Source organism: Aphelocoma coerulescens, chromosome 3 (assembly GCF_041296385.1).
Source record: "Aphelocoma coerulescens isolate FSJ_1873_10779 chromosome 3, UR_Acoe_1.0, whole genome shotgun sequence".
In the NCBI taxonomy this organism is placed as follows: Eukaryota; Metazoa; Chordata; class Aves; order Passeriformes; family Corvidae; genus Aphelocoma; species Aphelocoma coerulescens.
Window position 1 is genome coordinate 74,659,913 of NC_091016.1, and position 16,874 is coordinate 74,676,786.

Genomic DNA, 16,874 nt, shown 5'->3' on the forward strand with positions numbered 1-16,874 from the left:
TCTGGATATAAGCCAGCTGAGTCCATAAAGACTGTAGCTCTGCAAAATGTGTGGGGTTTATTTTTTCGGTGATGTGTAGGGGTGTTTTTGCCACAGGCTGCCCGTGCAGCAGCTTGGCAGTACAGCAGGTGCATGGTGATGCAGCCCAGGCTCCCACAGCATGCTGAACCCCTGTTAATAAACCTCAGAGAGAGCAAAGGTGGCCTTCCTGCACCTGCCTCCCCACGCTCCCGGAGGACGTGGTGCTTGGGGCAGGTATCTGCTGGCCAGCCAGCCAGGATGCAGCAGCATCCTTGGCTTGTGGCCCCTTCCCTGAGCACAGGGCACCTGGCAGGGGCAGCCAGGAGTGCGTAACCTGCTCTGCAGTATCGGGTCTGGCTGTACTGGTGGCTCTGGTTTGATGGTGATCATGCCAGGAGCAGGTCATCTGGGCATTGTCACTGTCTGATCCTGCTATGTGAGTTCTCTCCTTACCAGGTGCAATGGGAAACAGGCTGTGCTGCTTCATCCCTTTGATGTCACTCTAAAGGAGCAGGGATGCTTCATTGTGCTTAGATGGATTGTACCATATGCTCAATAATGATATTAGCTAAAGTAATTTCCTTGGAACAACAATGCATTTTCCAACACTTGGTTTCTTCTTAACTTTCAGGTTTTCCGAAAAAAGGCAGTGGAGCTTGGAGAGAAATTGCTACCAGCTTTCAACACTCCCACTGGGATACCTTGGGCATTGCTTAATATCAAGAGGTAAAACAGCTGCTTTTTGGTGACTAGAGCACATAAAAGTTCTGTTGAATCTATCTTTGCCACAGAACTATTACAATTGCTGCACAGTTTTTGTCTTTCTGGTTCTACATTTTAAATTAGGCATTTTAAGTGGATATATGTTGCACACAGAAGAATGCATACAGAAATACATTTATTCATCTCAGAACAGGCTGTGGTTTTGTCAGTTAGTATGTTGCTCATCACTCTTCCTGAAGTCCTTTTAGTGTTGTTTTAGGTAGACTAAGAGCAGTAGGACATGTGCTATTCTGAAAGTTTTCTAGCCACTTTGTACTCTTATTTTAACCTGTTCACAAATGTGGTATCAGCATGTCCTTCATGTCAAGAAACAAGAGAATTGCCTGCTACCAAAGACTCACTGTTTTGTACCCTGTCCCAAGTGGTTTTGCTTTGGGCAGTCATGGTTTGAAGGCTCCTCTGTGTTTGCTGTAGGAGATGCTTGATTTCCTGAAGTCACTCTTGCCTCCAGTATCTGGCTCCAGACATGTCAGCAATTCCTTGGTCCAACTCAGGACTGCTACCTGTGTTATGGTGCTGGTAAAGAAAATGGTTTCTTTGCACTGCTTGGCAAAGAATGTTGAAAATGACACCTGTGGGGTGTATTTGTATATTTGTAAGGACACATCAGCTTTCTTCATACTGATAATAAGCCCCGGCGTCACTCATCACAAGAAAGTGAATCAAAAAGAATTTCACACATGCATGTGTTGGTGATGTGTTTTTCTGAGTGACTGCCTCCTTGACAGTCAGCATCTTCCACTGTTCCCTGCTTGCTCTGTATTTATGAGTGCACCTTTTCCCCACAGTAGGATGGACATTGACGTGTTGCTTGACTGGCTGTGTTTGCTTCAGGCTTCAGAGTAAACTGCTCAGGGCCAATCCTACAGAAATCCCTGGCATGTGACTTCAGACAGTCTTATCTTCCACCTTCCTTTCAAACAGCAGTGAGGTAGAAAGCCAAAAAAAGCACATCTGTGTCCAGGAGCAGGAGGGAGTTAGTGACTCCTCAACTTGCTCATCATTGAAGGGGCTGATTAACTGCTGACTGGTGATGATCCTTGGACTTTGGCTGGTCACTTATGTGCATGTTCATAATTTTTTCACAGCAGGCTTCAGTCAGTTATGCACAAGTTCAGTAGAACAGCAGCTTGAGGTGTGTTACTTGGTTTTAAGCTGTTAGAGAAACTTCTGAATACAAAACCCTAACATATGTTTGTAATTGCAACACAACAATACCTTGCTCTACATAGTATACTTAAGCATGCTTAAGGTATTCAGGCTAAAAATGTGTCTTTTATATAGCCTGTATCTAAATCCCTCCTTAACTGTTAATATATCAATGTTCTCTTTGTATATAGTTCAAATTATGTGATAGATCTTTATGGTTTGTTCCTACCTTCTCACAAAAACTCCTGTGGGGCACCACAGATGTCAGCTGCAAACACTGCAAGGTGATAATGTAAAAGGGATTCTTTTCTTACCTGGCACAAAAGTGAAAGAGGATCTCTGCCGAGATAATTCCCTTTGCTGTGGCAGAAAAAAATGACATTAAATGCTGGGTTCTTGGCTATTCATTCTGAATCCTTGCACATCTGCCTAGCTTTGACCTTCAGTAGATGACTCTTCCATAATACTGTGAGTAAACAAATATGCTGTCATCCAGGCTTAGGAAATGCTAAGCCTCTGAAGCCTGCATACATTGTGGATCTAATATGCCTCATTTTTGATTAGTATTTTATTTGATTTTATTTTGATTTATGCTTCAAACTTCAAACACTCACAATAGATTATGGGTGTCAGTGGTTATTTTTAAATTACTATTTCTGGATTAAGAGATGAGCTGGGTATTTGTTAACTTTGCAAATGTTCTTCACAAAATAGTTGGTTTTGTCTGCTTGTCCTGTATCATCACAGCAGGCTTGCTCTCTCCTTGCATGCCTCTGTGTATAAACATGCAGATGTGCTTTTTTCTCCTCACATACCAAAGACATCCACCTGAAGTATTATTCTTTTTGTCTTTTCCATTGTTTTAGTTCATCCTGCTTCTTTCCTTAATACTTAGTGATCATGGGACAATTACTGTCTTGTTTGTGGAACTCTTATTATCAAATATGATAAAAAGTTCATTGTACTATTCTTCAGCTAAAAATACTTGCCAATTCATGAGTATGTTTGCTTGTAGAACTTCCTTTGGCCTCTAAAGTACAATTTAAGTAATTAGATCAGTGGTTTGTAGTGGGATTTCCTTTTCTTTCTTTCTAAAGTTTCAGTTGCACTTCTTTATTTCTGATGTTGCTCTGTATTTTCAGTTCATCTTCAGCATCTGTTTTTCACTTCTGCTTGTGCTGCAAAATTTGAAGTTCCTTTTATGGCTCACTTGCTTATTTAAGTAAATAGCATGGTATAGCACTTGTGGACTTTTCTGGCTGAAAACAGGGGTGCAAAGAGGGGGTGCAGAGGAAGAAGTATATAAAGCAGAGGTGGCTTGACATACAGGTTTGAGTCTTATCTTTGGGGATAAGAAGCACAAACTGGCAAAGCCACTTTCATTTCTCTATTTGCTTACTTACTTATTTTCCTCCCTCACACAAATCCTTTGTTTAGATATTTCCTCTTCAGTACTTCTAAAATGCCAGCTATAACAGTTTCTTAAAATACTTGTAGTTCATGATCCTTTTCTTCTTCTTCCTAGTAAGCTGTGACAATCTGGCTTCTCCATGCTAAAGCTGTCATTTCTCTTTCTCTCTATAAACTTTAAGTAGTTTATGACTGATCAATCAGATTGCTTGTGTATTTCTGTAATTTACCTCCCAGATCTATAAAAAGAAAAAAATATGAAATTATAACTTGCTTAGTGAGTTAAGTAATCTTAACAAATACCCAGACTTGCATCAAGTTTGCAGTATCAAGTAATCTTTTTAATATATCTATTTATTTTTACCCCTGTAACTATTAAAGGGGAAGCTGTATGGAGCTTGTGTTTATGGGATGATACCCAGCTGTCAAATACAGAGACGAACCCAGATTGTTGTTATTTTGTTGAATCAATCGGGAATAAACATCTGAGTATAAAATTCTGTGCATTTTTTTTTCTTTCAGATGGAAATTTTAGTTTTATGTCACTTTTTTCCCCTTTCAAAGCAGACCGATATCAGGTTTTTAGTCACGATTTCCAATATGACCACACTACTACTTGCCAATAAGCAACCCAGAAGCATTCTTACATGAAAGAATATATTTTCCATGAAATGTTTTCTCTCTACACATTGACCAGTTGCGTAGTTTTAAGGTTATTTATTGTGCCTCGTGTGCTGTGATGTAGCAATACTGTTAGGCATTAAGGTGCCTGCCTTTTTATGAAGAATCAATGTAGCATATAAACTTTAAGTGCATCTGAAACTTTGAAAAATAGTTATGCCTTGCCTTAATGAAAAAGTTTCAACTGGAGTAAATAATATTTTTATTTCTGGAAACATAACAAACTGGAAATGGTTTTTTTTTTTTATGTCCAGCCTGTTCATAAGTGTTGTGGCTAAGGGGGATACTGAGCCTGTTGCTCTGGCTCACTGACAAACCTAAATTATGTAAAAGCATTTATGGCTTTAGGGATCATGGAAAGTGTTGTATAGAAGGAAAAGCTGTGAGTTGTAGCTGGAATGGGTCAGGGCAGGGAAGCCTAACAGAAGTTAAAAAAGAGGAGTTTGAAATACATGTGATTAATTTGTATTGAAATCAAACCACAGGGAGTGGTAAGATTTACTTGACATAAATGTAGAATGTTTACTGTGTCTGATGTCAGCTCAGGTTTCTTTGCCTTTTACACTTTAATATTGATTGTACATTAAGAGTGGGTCTGAGTTGTATTCAATATAACATACTTTATGAAGTGAGATAGCAGGGGCCTTGCTAAATTGTTTGCACAATGTAGTTACTCATTCGTAAGTAACCAAGGATGGAAGTGAAAGAGCTGCAATATTTATGCCATTGGGATGTTGTCAGCATGATTTTAAAGCAAGGTCCTCCTTTGACTTTTAAAATTACTATTATTTTTTAAATTGCTACATTTTGTACAGCATAGTTAAGTTATGCCACAGGTCTTTCCAGGTCTCAAAGTGTTCAGTTTGAACAAGAGTTTCTGGGAGCTGCTGAGCCCTTGCGGCCACTATGTGTATTTAGAGCGAAAAGATACACCCATAGCACAGCTTCAAAAATAGTTTTTTACCTCACATCACTTGGAAAAAATTAAAATAGCAAGAAAAAATTCACCCATATTTTTTTTTTTATTTTTAACAACTTTTTACCACCAGCTAAGATACCTGTTCTGAGACAGTAGTGCTAAATAGGATGGTTCTCCCCACCATTGCAGCTTGCCCAGCAGAACCTGGCTGCTTTGGAGAGGGGTTTTATGCTAAAATGCTACAGGGATTGGAAGGATGACACATACACAGGTGGTGCTCCCTTATGGGACACTCATTCTGGTATTTCAGACTACTGGTGGCAATGTTTAAGGTTGCAGGCATTTAAAGGAGCTTCTCTCTCAGCACTTTCCACCTACATGGAAATGTGGCCAATAAACCAGTCACTTTGGAGGTATGAAATGTTGGTCTGTAAACAACAGAATTTGCTTGAAAATACTTCAAAGTTTCAAAATAATTTCCAATTTCAAAACATGTTTGAGTTCCTGTGGTCTTCAAAATGTCTTTAGTGTGTGGTACCTCACTGGAAAAACTCCAGTACTCTTAAAGAAAGAATTCAGCAGATAATAGAATTGGTTCTATTTGTGCTCTGTGACATCTTCCAAAAAACATCATAATCTATGCACTTACAAGTACATGCCTTTAAATTTTGTAAAGGAAACTTAATGCATTCAGAAAGCTTGAAAATACAATGAAGAAGGGATCCAGACATGTAAATTCAGTAAACCTTTTTGACAGTTTGATTCTCCATTTTACACCGTAAGAAATGCCTGAAATGTGATTGTTTGATTGATGCATTATTTTGCAAAATTTGTTACAAGTTGTTTGTATGATACTATATTCTTTTACAGAATTAGCAGTTCGTGCTTTTATTTGTCCAAGTGACACAAGAAGCACTTTCTTGCAGAGATTTAACCAGGATGGATAATTTAATTTTTCTGGTTTGCACTATTAAATCTGTGTATAAATTAAATTTTAGATGTTTTTTTTAAAAAGACTGCAGAGTTAAATAAAGCTTATTCTTCAAATTTGACTGTATTTGGCAAAAATAAACCTATTTTTAAAGGGAGTTTAGAGAGAAAAAACTTACACTGTCTGCACAGTTTGTTATTGTAGGATCATACAGAAGCTGTGTTTAGATGAAATCTTTAATTATATCCTTTCTGTCTAATTTTGGCATAATTTTAGAGGAAGAAATCAAAATTACCTAAGGAAAAAAGCTAAAAGAAGCAGATATCCTTTATAACGGCTTTGCATGTGTGGTTTTGGCAAACGGCTCCACTGATGTAATAAAGTGGTAATAATAACAAAAAAGGATTTGGATATTGAATTAAACACTGAGATTTCCCCTGTAGCAAAACAGACCAGTGGAAAGCAGACTTTTGCCTTCAGGCATTTGGGTCACAGTGTGGATTTGTATTAGCACTGGATGCAAAGAGGTAATCCTAGCTGAACTTTACCTCTCTAAAAATTATTTGGTTTGTGTTAAACATATGTTTTGGCTAAAATGATCTGCTGTCTGGACATACTGATCTCTTTCCATGAACTAATGAAGACCTTGCACAATTATTTGAAAGCACTAACATCTTGAGATGAGGAAATTAATTCCATCCTAATTTATAAGTAACTCGTGACAAGGATGATTTCAGCAAAGGGTACATTTTTTCAGCACAGCCATTTCAGTTCATTGCATGATTCATAAACAAGTTTACATTTCTTGAGTCAGTATTGAATGCAAAACAACCAGGAAAAATAGTTATGCATGTAAAATAACAGATTAGAAATTTCCGTGTTTTAGGACATGTTAGAACACCACAGGAAACAAACTCCTTGCCATGTCTTTGCCTCATCTGAAATTCCTTGCTGTGTCATCACCTCACCTGAAATGAGTAGCTAGTTCTGCATTGTATGACTAGTGCTTTATGTTCAATATTCAGTATATTTGACCTGTGGTGATGTCTGATTTACCATTAAGTAATGTAAAAAAATCTCATTTATAATAATATCACAAAAATTTCATGAGATAGTTCAAGGAATATGGCTCTTTGTCGAGAAAGAAAAAGAACCAAGAAAAATATTATTTTGGTGATAGCCCATAATGATAGGCTGTATTACTCAAATAGCAGCTTCAATTCAATATTGTAATGCAGAATTTGTGTGGGAGGCTGCCCTCTGGCAATAACACGGGAAGAATTTGGGACCTATTATTATTACTGAAAAATATCTTTCTCAGTTTAAGTGCTTTCTTTATAGCCAAAAGAAAGATTCTAGTCCCAGATTCTAAGTTTAAACACTCTTTCCCCACAGTTTATTAGTTCAGTGTAAAAAGAGTACAGATACATGCAAGTTCATAATTATCATATTATTTATCTCCGTAAAAGCCTATGTGAGTATTAGTAATGGTATTCCTCAGCACAAAATGTACGATTACAAACACTTTATAGATCTCTGTGGTGCTAGCAATAGCTAATGTTGTTTTACAAAGCAAAACAAACCTTCTGCCAGACAGTCCCACAGAAACCAACTTGTTACTGGAGGCTCTACTTGATGGGCCTTTTGTCTTGAAGGCTGGAAAAAATGGGAAATTGCTTTTTTTGATATATTATTTATAGAGAAGATATAAAGGTTTTCTGTGCTGGAAAGGGGGAGGATAAGAAGGTTGAATTATTTTGTGTTTTGCCCTAGAAGAAATCAGGACTAGGAAGTTCACTCCAGTCACCTATGGCATATGCCAATAGGTGGCATGTACCAAGCAGAGACATCAAATTTCCTACCAGTCTGGTTGTAAGCAGTCCTTCAACTTGGAAAGTTGCATCAGATCCTCAGTTTGCTTCCTGAGAGTTAAAACCATTCTTGCTCCCCTGCAAGTTTTTGAAATCGCATTTATTGAAAATAGGATTTTATAAATTAGCATATGGCTAAGGTTGTTGCTCATGCTCTTGCTTTAGCTGGATAAGTGCTGTTATCGCCTTGATATTGGCAGGTAATCAGGAGTTATTTGTATGCATACCTTCCCGTTGCCTAGGAGTTGCAAGGGAACCCTTAGTGTTGAATTGCCAGACATATTTGAGAGTTGGAGTTGTTTGTGAACATGTGCAGGATGAGGCTCAGTTCCAGATGAGACACGTTTGTATGTTCACAGGCACAAGCTCCCACTGGAGTGGGACACTGAAAAGGCACTGTGAAGCAGCTTGAGGAGCAGTTATCCTGCCTGAAATCAAGTGCCCAGGGCCTGGCCCACTGGGCTGCTTTTCCTTGCCCTATACTGCTTGGGCTGAGAACGCTGACACCTGAGTGTAGGCACATTAATCTTTCCACTTGGTTAAAGATCATTACCCTTTTAATTGCTTGTATCGTGTATGACCTAATTTTCATCTGTGTGTATTAAATCCTACAGTAGACAAAATGTTACTGTCGAAAGAGGCTTCCTTCAGAGGGAAGGGAATCGGTTCCTAGAGACTTCAGGTTTCATTAAATAAATAAAATGAGCACAAGTACTTCTCAGTCACTTCCACCACAGTTCAAGTCACCTCAGAAAAAAAAGATCATCTAAAAATGATAGTTGTGTTGGGATTGTTCCACCTAAGAATTTTCCAACAGGCAAATTATAAAACCACTTATGAGTTGTTTACTTTATGTATTTGTTATAACCTGTGTACATTTGCAGGATTTTGCCTGCAAAATCCATGACTCATTTCTCATTAGGGTAATCCTGAAATGACCATGAGAAGGGGAGAGCGGGCATTCGCAAAGTGCTTTGCTTGTTATTTTAGCTGGAATTACTTTGATACTTCTACCTGGTTAAATTCTCGGCTGTGTGGGGTTGTTTGAGTGTCTTTCCTACAGTGGTTTAAGCATCTGTATGATGTGGTAGATAATAAGGATTGAGGTCGACCAAGCAAATAGCTGACTGCATTTACTCTGTATTCTTACCGTCCTAAAATGGTGAGCATGAACAGGAGTTGTTAACTGCATTTTTTCAGATATCGTTTCTGAGAACAGATTCTGCTGTTATCTTCAAAGAATACTGGGGTTTTTTTTCCTGCTGAAAAAGGGATACTTCTTGAAGTACATCTTTCATTTCAGATAAACACATAGATAGATGTATGTATTGGTAAATCTGTATTCATTGTTTTATGTTTTCTTACTGCTGCTGATACACGAGGCTCTCTCCTTAACCTCCACCAAACTGTGTCCTCTCAGCTGGACAGCCGAAACCCTCCTGCAACTGACACAGGTCCAGTGCATCATGTGTATCACAAATAACAGTTCTACTTATCTGAATTTTTAACTTCTCTTTTTAGCACTCCATAATCTTATTAATACTGTGAAACTTGAATTTTGTGGTTTTCAGTTTCATTATACCAGTGCTGAGGGGTGTGTGTTATGCCATCTTTATAAGCATGCTTAATTTTAAGATGACTATTCATAATTGCTTATGACATCTTCTGTTATTCTGAAATTCATGGCATATGTGTTTTCATGGATATGTCAGATACTCTTGCAGTACAATTTTCCATTTAGTCTTTTAGATTGACATTAAAATAAGAAATCAGCATAAAATAGGTTATCTTTTTTCCCCTTGAAATCAGTCTGTTATTTCAGAACAATAAGAACATTCATGCAGATTCATTTTTTGCTTTAGCTTTTAACAGAAACAAAAGTTTATTATTTGTTAATAGTTCAGTTGTGCTTAAAATTTGGTGAGAATTGAAGAGTTTTCTTTCTTTTCAGGAATCCTAAATGATGGAAGTATTAATTTCTTGTCTGCTTGCATAATTACTTGATTACAAGTATTACTTGATCATTACTTGGATTTTCTCAGCTTTTTGACCAGCTTCATACACCCAGCTGAATACAGAACACCTAATTGTTTTTAAACTGTAATCTCAGCATTAAATGCAGACACCTGTAATGCTGTGTTTGTTACGTTTCGTTATCTAGATGTAACAGCACAGGTTTTGGTTGGAAAACAGCTATCTTGTTTCTCATAGTGTCTCTTAAACATCCAGATCTTTAACCTAAGTTGCAAGGTTTTAGTACAAGGTTCTGAGATCATCCAGTGCCTTTTTGTGGTATGTTTTCTGTAAATCAAAACTCTTGCAATCTGTCTTTGATCCTGCTCTACTTTGTGTGTTTTCTAACCCTGCTACTCCTCTCCCATGCTTGCTCCCCTCTTCTAATCCATTTTTATTTTGGAGGAGAAGCGCACCAGTGATCATTTTCAGCTCTAATAGTTTTTTCTACTGAATTGTGATTCTGTCCTTGCCTGCTCATCTTCCACAAGAGGAATCTGAATCCTGGATGTATCATGTTTTCCAGATCTATGGGTTGCTTCTCTGAGTCTTTTTCCAGATGTTTCTATTTGATAGCATGGGAAAATTAGTATTTGGGAATTGTACCAAATATTGTTCCACATATGTCTTCTGAGACTTCTGGGCAGACTGTTACTCATTTCCTTCCCTTCCTCTCTTCCATCCCCCCTTCCATCCCTCCTTCTTTACCTCCTTGCTTCCTACATCCCTGATGTTCTTGAGGTCACCTAGTTGATTGGTTCTCTGTAGTCCCCCAACAGGACATATACTAAAGTTACTGCTTTAAGGTGCTTTACGGAAGAGTTGATCCATAAATCTAAATCTAATACATTGTTCCTTAAGGTCTTAAATATATTGGAACACTTCAATATTCTGGAAAGAGTGATAATCAAGCCTATGTGTATTTTGGTGTACGTTGTGGGTGGAGGAGAGTGTGTATGTATACCTTAACAGAAACTTAGAGATGTTTTACAGATATATATATATATTAAAAAAATATTTATAACATTTAGCAATGTAAGGCAAACTGGGCTCCTGTAGGGAAGTTTGGGAGAAAAAAATTTATAATACAAAGCCTGTACCTGCTTTTGCTGCTGAAGGCTATACATTCTCTTAAAATCCCTTTTCTTATCTCTAGTCTTTCACAAATACAAAATTACTTGTCCTTTACCATTCCCCAGGAGACTTTAGAAACATTAAAAATCACAAACATTGTGAAATAAATAAAAAAAATAAAAAATATTTTCAACCATCATTTGTTGCTGGCATTTGTTCTTCCTTTTATGATGCTTAAGCTGACCATGTGAAGACTTCTGTTAGATCAAAACAGAATAGTCTAAAACACTTTGGATGCCATGGGGTCATGATTCTCATATTTCTACACTCATCTTTTACAAAGGAAGGGAAGTTAAGAGAGAAAAAAAATATACACTTTAAGCAGTAATGAGGCTGGAGAAATAAACCACCTTTTGGGCTTAATGGAAAATGAAAAAACAGTGCATTGATTTTACATGAATAATCCTTTCCATCTTATAAAAACACCTCTTGCTACTAATGCAGATATGGGCACAGGAGAATAAATGCTGTTTGAATGCTGCTTTAATTATCTTTGCTGTATTTATAACTGAAGGCTCTTGATGAGAACTTTGATGAACTTTACTCTGTATCTCTATAAAGTTGTTTTCCTTTACTAGTTCTCAAAATTTCTTGCAATGTGTGCAAAGGTCTGGAGCACTTTTGATGGTTTCTAATGACAGTTGATGAAGAAATTTTAAAAGTCTCAGCAGTTGTTTTCAGCCATGCAACTATGAGTAAACCCTCTTTTCCAGTTCAAAATATGTTGGAACACAGTATCCACTTCTAAATTTTGTCATTTAAGAAGATTCTTTAATAATTCCTTTTTAAGCTTTTGTAGTTCTTCTACTAACTATACTAAGTCAAATTATAATTTATAATTTATTTGCCTTATTACAAGACTTCATTAAAATGTCAGAAGATTCAGCTTCTAGGCAGGGTATTACTGCAAGAACTGTGCATGCAGTGTTCTTCGCATATGGAAATAGCTACAGCAGTTATGTTCTGCAGCCTGAATTAACAAAGATTGATTGCAATCTGTTTTTATTAACTCAAGGAAGAAAAGCAGTGTAGTGATATTAAGAAAATTAATTACAACTTTCTAATCTAGTAATTAATGTGCAGCTGGTCATGAGTGCAGTTAGTGTATTTCAGTAATTTGGCACTCCTGACACATTATCATCATCTGTTTTAAGGTAGACAACTGTCCACTAATCTTTGCTCAGATTTTTATAATCTTTAGCATTTCAGGTTGGTTTTAACAGCATAGATGTTAGAGATGGCCTTTTACCATAATAACCTGAGCTGAAGTTCAGCTTTATCTTTCAGAACTGAGGCTCAGTTATAATTTTTAGAACCGTCTTTTATTCTTTTCCAGTGTTGTACTGAAATTTCTTCTGAAGCAGTTGCATGAAATGGTGATTACTGGTAATTGACCTGCATATGTTGAATAGTCTTAAAATGCTACTGAGAATTTAATGTATCCTGTAAATTGAGATGCTTCCAATTAAATAGAGTTCTTATGATAATCAGTTTCAAAACTAATCAAGTAATATAATGGTGTTACTAAAAATCTTATTGACTTAATTTTGACAAATTAATAAATGTAACCAATGCAATTACTGTAATGGTCATACTAGTTTGCATTTTTTATAACCTATCCCTAAATGTTTTTCAGAAATGCAAGGAGAAAATAGAAATTACCTAGGTGTGTTGAATTAGCATGACAAGGTGACTTGAAGGGGAGAGTATTTGTGTCCTTCTTGCTTTCTTTATGAGGCGTGAAGGTTATTGTGGGTCACCCCATGCTCAGAGCCTCTTGTCTGTTAGGAAATCAAATGATACTGAACAAAAATTACAACTAGAATCCTAGCAGCAGAATTGATAAGAGAAAATGCTCTTAAGCAGACTGCCTGGTTTTGCTACTATCAAATCTGATCTACTAAAATCTACAAAGAATTGCAATCTTCTCAATATGGTTTATATTTAGTCTCATTTTTAACAAGTGATTGGGAAAAAGCACAAAGCATCTCTGTAGAGCAGAAACTGGAAATGGTGTAAAACTATTCCGTATCCTTACAGTGTCACACAATGAACAGATAGTTAAAGCCACCTGATTTATTTACGTAAGACTTCTGGGGAATTTGCTTGTCTTGTTTTAGGAATTTTGTTGTTGCTTAAGTTTTCATTAGGAATGCATTAGAGAAGGTGTTCTGGGAGACCAAAAGCCAGGAGTTTTCAGTCCAGTGAATCTTGCCCTTTCGCTTGTTTTGTGACACAATTTCAACAGAAGATGGACAGCATTTGCCAGAAGAGCTTTTTTTTGTAGTACTTGAGACATTCTCCAGGAATTTAGCAGGCTTGGGTTTTTCACTTCTCAGACATAGGCTTTTGCTCCCTAGGTTTTTGATTCCTTTAAAAGAAAGCATTAGCTGGAAAGTCCAAATCAGATACTACTGATAGGTGAATGGTGGGCAGGTTATGCCTAAGGGCTTGTGAATAATTAAGATCAGGGAGTCAATGTGGGTTTCTTCATTAAGTAGGTTAGTTCATCTCAGGAGCTGAACTTCTTCAGTATCTCTTCCAGTCTTCCCCACTTGCTGTGCTGTGTTTTGTGGGTAACTGCAAAAGTGCCTAAAGTGGCTATTTGCTTGGCACCATTGACCTGCTTGTTCTCAGGCCATGTGGGGATCAAAACCTGGTTTTGGATAACTAAGTGAAGCAAAGCCATCTATGTCTTTTGTTTGATCCAGCTCAATCTGAGCAGAGAGCCAGCCAAATCAAATCTTTTAAGCAGAAATGAGGAGATTTGACTGCTCTATAATGACAATTAGATATATAAGGGATTGGGAGAGGCGGGGAGTGAGTTACTGAGGCTCTAGTCAAATAACAGCCTTGGGACCTACCAGGAAATTCTGTTGGTTTAGTGGAAGAGAGCAAGATTCATGCAGATCTCATACTGGTTTTGCTTTATGCATAGCTTTCAGATACACAAAAAACCCCAAACAAACAAACAAAACAATCACAAAAAATCAAACACTAAGTATGGAACTTGAAAATTATCTTGAGGTTTGTGGTTGACATTAATGACAGTGAATAATGCATGGTGGTGGTCACCATCTGATGCTGGCTATTGATTTGTGTTTTGCAGCCAGGGGCATATCAGTGGTTTTGCAACCCTGAAGTATTCTGTTTTGTTCTTCATATCAAAAAAAAAAAAAAAAATTCATTGAATAAACTAGCTTGCATTTCAAAATTAACAGTTAGGTGGTACTGCAGTTTATTGCATTAGTTATATTGAACAAATTACTTCGGAACAAATGAAATTAATAAAGAATATAGCGAATTTGGCTTTCTTTCTGTTTAGACACATGGTTGAAAATAATTCATATTTGAATTGTTTGAATAATTGAATGGTTTGAATCTGCTTCAAACCATTTTGTCGGTATCCTAAGTTTCTAAATTGTTTTATTTTCAAATTTGCTGATTGTTTCCTTTGAAGTCACCAATGTAACACAATTTTCATGAGCATTTGCAGTAATAAAGCTCATTTTGCACATGGCAAAATAAGAGTAGTTATATGACATGCAGCTGTTTGGAGAAAGAGCTGGAGATTTTTTTAAGTGTCTTATGTATTCTTTGAAGTCATTCTCTGGTGGATTAGGCAGTCCAGTACTCTAAATCAGTTTGATCACACTAACTTCCAGTTAGATCAGCTGCACTTTTTTTGTGTGCTTTCATGTACTACAAGATATTACAACTGACAAAGAGTACACATTAAAGTATTAATTTGTAGATATGTAGGATAAAATAGAACTCTAAATGATATCCAGTGTTGTAACTCATTCAGCTGTGCTGACAAAATGGGTGGTTGCAGAACTGACATGGGTACTAATGTCCAAAAGCTCCTCCAAATTCAGTCATGTGTATGAATGCCTCAAGGCTTTTTGCAGCTATCTGAGGTTTTTCCTCACAGCATTAAAAGGTATGGAATATTAATTGCAAAACTTCAATTCTTCTGTCAGGCCATTCCCTCAGGCTCTGTCACTGGTCACCACAGAGAAGAGATCAGTGTCTGCCCCTCCTCTTCTCCTCACAAGGAAGCTGTAGACTGTGGTGAGGTCTCCTCTCAGTCTCCTCAAGGCTGACAGACCAAGTGACCTCAGCCATTCTTCATGTGGCTTCCTCTCAAGTCCCTTCACCATCCTTGTTGCCCTCCTATGGACACTCTCTTTTGACTCAATGTCTATTTTATATTGTGGCACCCGAAACTGCCCCCAGCACTGGAGGTGAGGCCGCCCCAGTGCAGAGCAGAGCAGGACAATCCCCTCCCTTGCCCAGCTGGCGATGCTGTGCCTGATGCACCCCCACACAGGGCTGGCCCTCCTGGCTTCCAGGGAACTGCTGAGTCATGTTCAACTTGCTGTCAACCAGGAGCCCCAGGTCCCTTTCTGAGGCACTGCTTTCTAGCCTCTCATTCCTCAGTATGTCCATACATCCAGTGTTGCCCCATCCCAGGTGCAGAATCTGGCACTTTCCCTTCTTGAACTTCATATGGTCACTGATTGTCCAGTCCTCTGATATGTTGAGGTCTCTCTGCAGGGCCTCCCTGCCTTTGAGGGAGTCAGCAGTTCCTCCCAGTTTTGTATCATCTCCAAACTTGCTTAGTATCCCTTCCAGACCTGTGTCCAAGTCATTTATAAGGATATTGAAGAGCACAGGGCCAATTTGATGTTGTGTAAGCTGACTCTGCTGCTTTTTTTCCCTACTATTGCCATATAATTTTGGAATTATTATCATAGAGTAAGTAGTAAAGAGAGTAGAGACTTAATGCCTGGCAAGTCAACCTTAAGAATGAATAACCCAATGAGCAATGCTTTCATTACTGTGTTCTGCTCTGACCGACTTTTAGCTCACTACAGGCAGACTTTTGTAAGGACAGGGAGAGGAGTAGGAGCTCACTAACATGTCTTTATGTTGGGGAAAACATTCAGCCTGATTTCTTATCCAGCTGGCAGATGTGGACTCTCTTGTAAGTGTTGAGTTTGGTGGATGCATCTAGCCAACATCCAAAATATGTGGTGTTCTCGCTCTAATCTCGCATTAAAACTGAATGTCCTCGTGTTTCCTTCTTTTTAATGAGCAGACCTTGACACTGTAGCACACCATAACCTAATTGAATAGACCCGGCTTGAAGGATGTGGTATAACCAAATATAATTTTAAAAGACTTACTAGAGTAGTCTGTTGTTTTGTATCAAACAAGCAGTAATAAAACCCCAGCAGTAAATGCCGTAGATACATGCGTGTCGCTGTAGGAATCCATACAGCAGAGAGTAAAGACAAAATGAGACTTGTACATGATGGTCTAGTGTGAGACCTATTGAGAAGGAAATAAAAAGAGGTTAGCAAGACAGCTAAGTAGTTTGTTCCAGCAATTTGCCTTCACTGGTTTAAACTTCATGTTAAAATGACGTTTTTATTGTTATAACACTGACACATCTTTAGGAGGAAATTAGTTAATAGGAGGGAACAATCTTTCAGCAAATTAAATGAAAGGCTACTATTTCCACTTGACATCTGTGAAACTGCTGCTACATTCCTTGCAGTAGTGCTTAGAGAAATAAATGAGCAAGTATTCCTTATAATTGAGCTTTAATGGTATCCATATGCTATATATCTTGTAATGGTGTTCATGTTGTGCAGTTTCTGTGTAGTATAAGAAAATTGAGTATTAGTATGTCAAAGGCCCATTAATGTAAGTGTCTTGATTCAATTCTTAGCCTTGGACAGGCTCATGTGTTTTAAATACATCCTAGCAAATTGTGGTTGGTGCAGCGACTCTGGCAGTCTTTTCGGTTGACCTTTCAAGTTGCCCATTTCATGTCATACAGCCACCTCTCTAGGTAATGAAATCTATTGGAACAAAGAAGATTTAAAAAATGTATCATTTTGATTTTCATTCTTTTCAAAGGAACATTTTCTAACAGGCATTAGAACAGAGT

General features: G+C 37.7%; 1 protein-coding gene across 1 annotated transcript in view; it reads left to right on the forward strand.

Annotated features, from left to right (window-relative positions):
* The window catches only part of MAN1A1 (mannosidase alpha class 1A member 1), a 142,211-nt gene that overhangs the window by 81,422 nt on the left and 43,915 nt on the right, over window positions 1–16,874 (forward strand). The window contains exon 5 of the mRNA XM_069010899.1: window positions 653–747. Within this exon, the coding sequence (XP_068867000.1) occupies window positions 653–747 (95 nt within the window). The remainder of the gene's footprint in view (window positions 1–652; window positions 748–16,874) is intronic.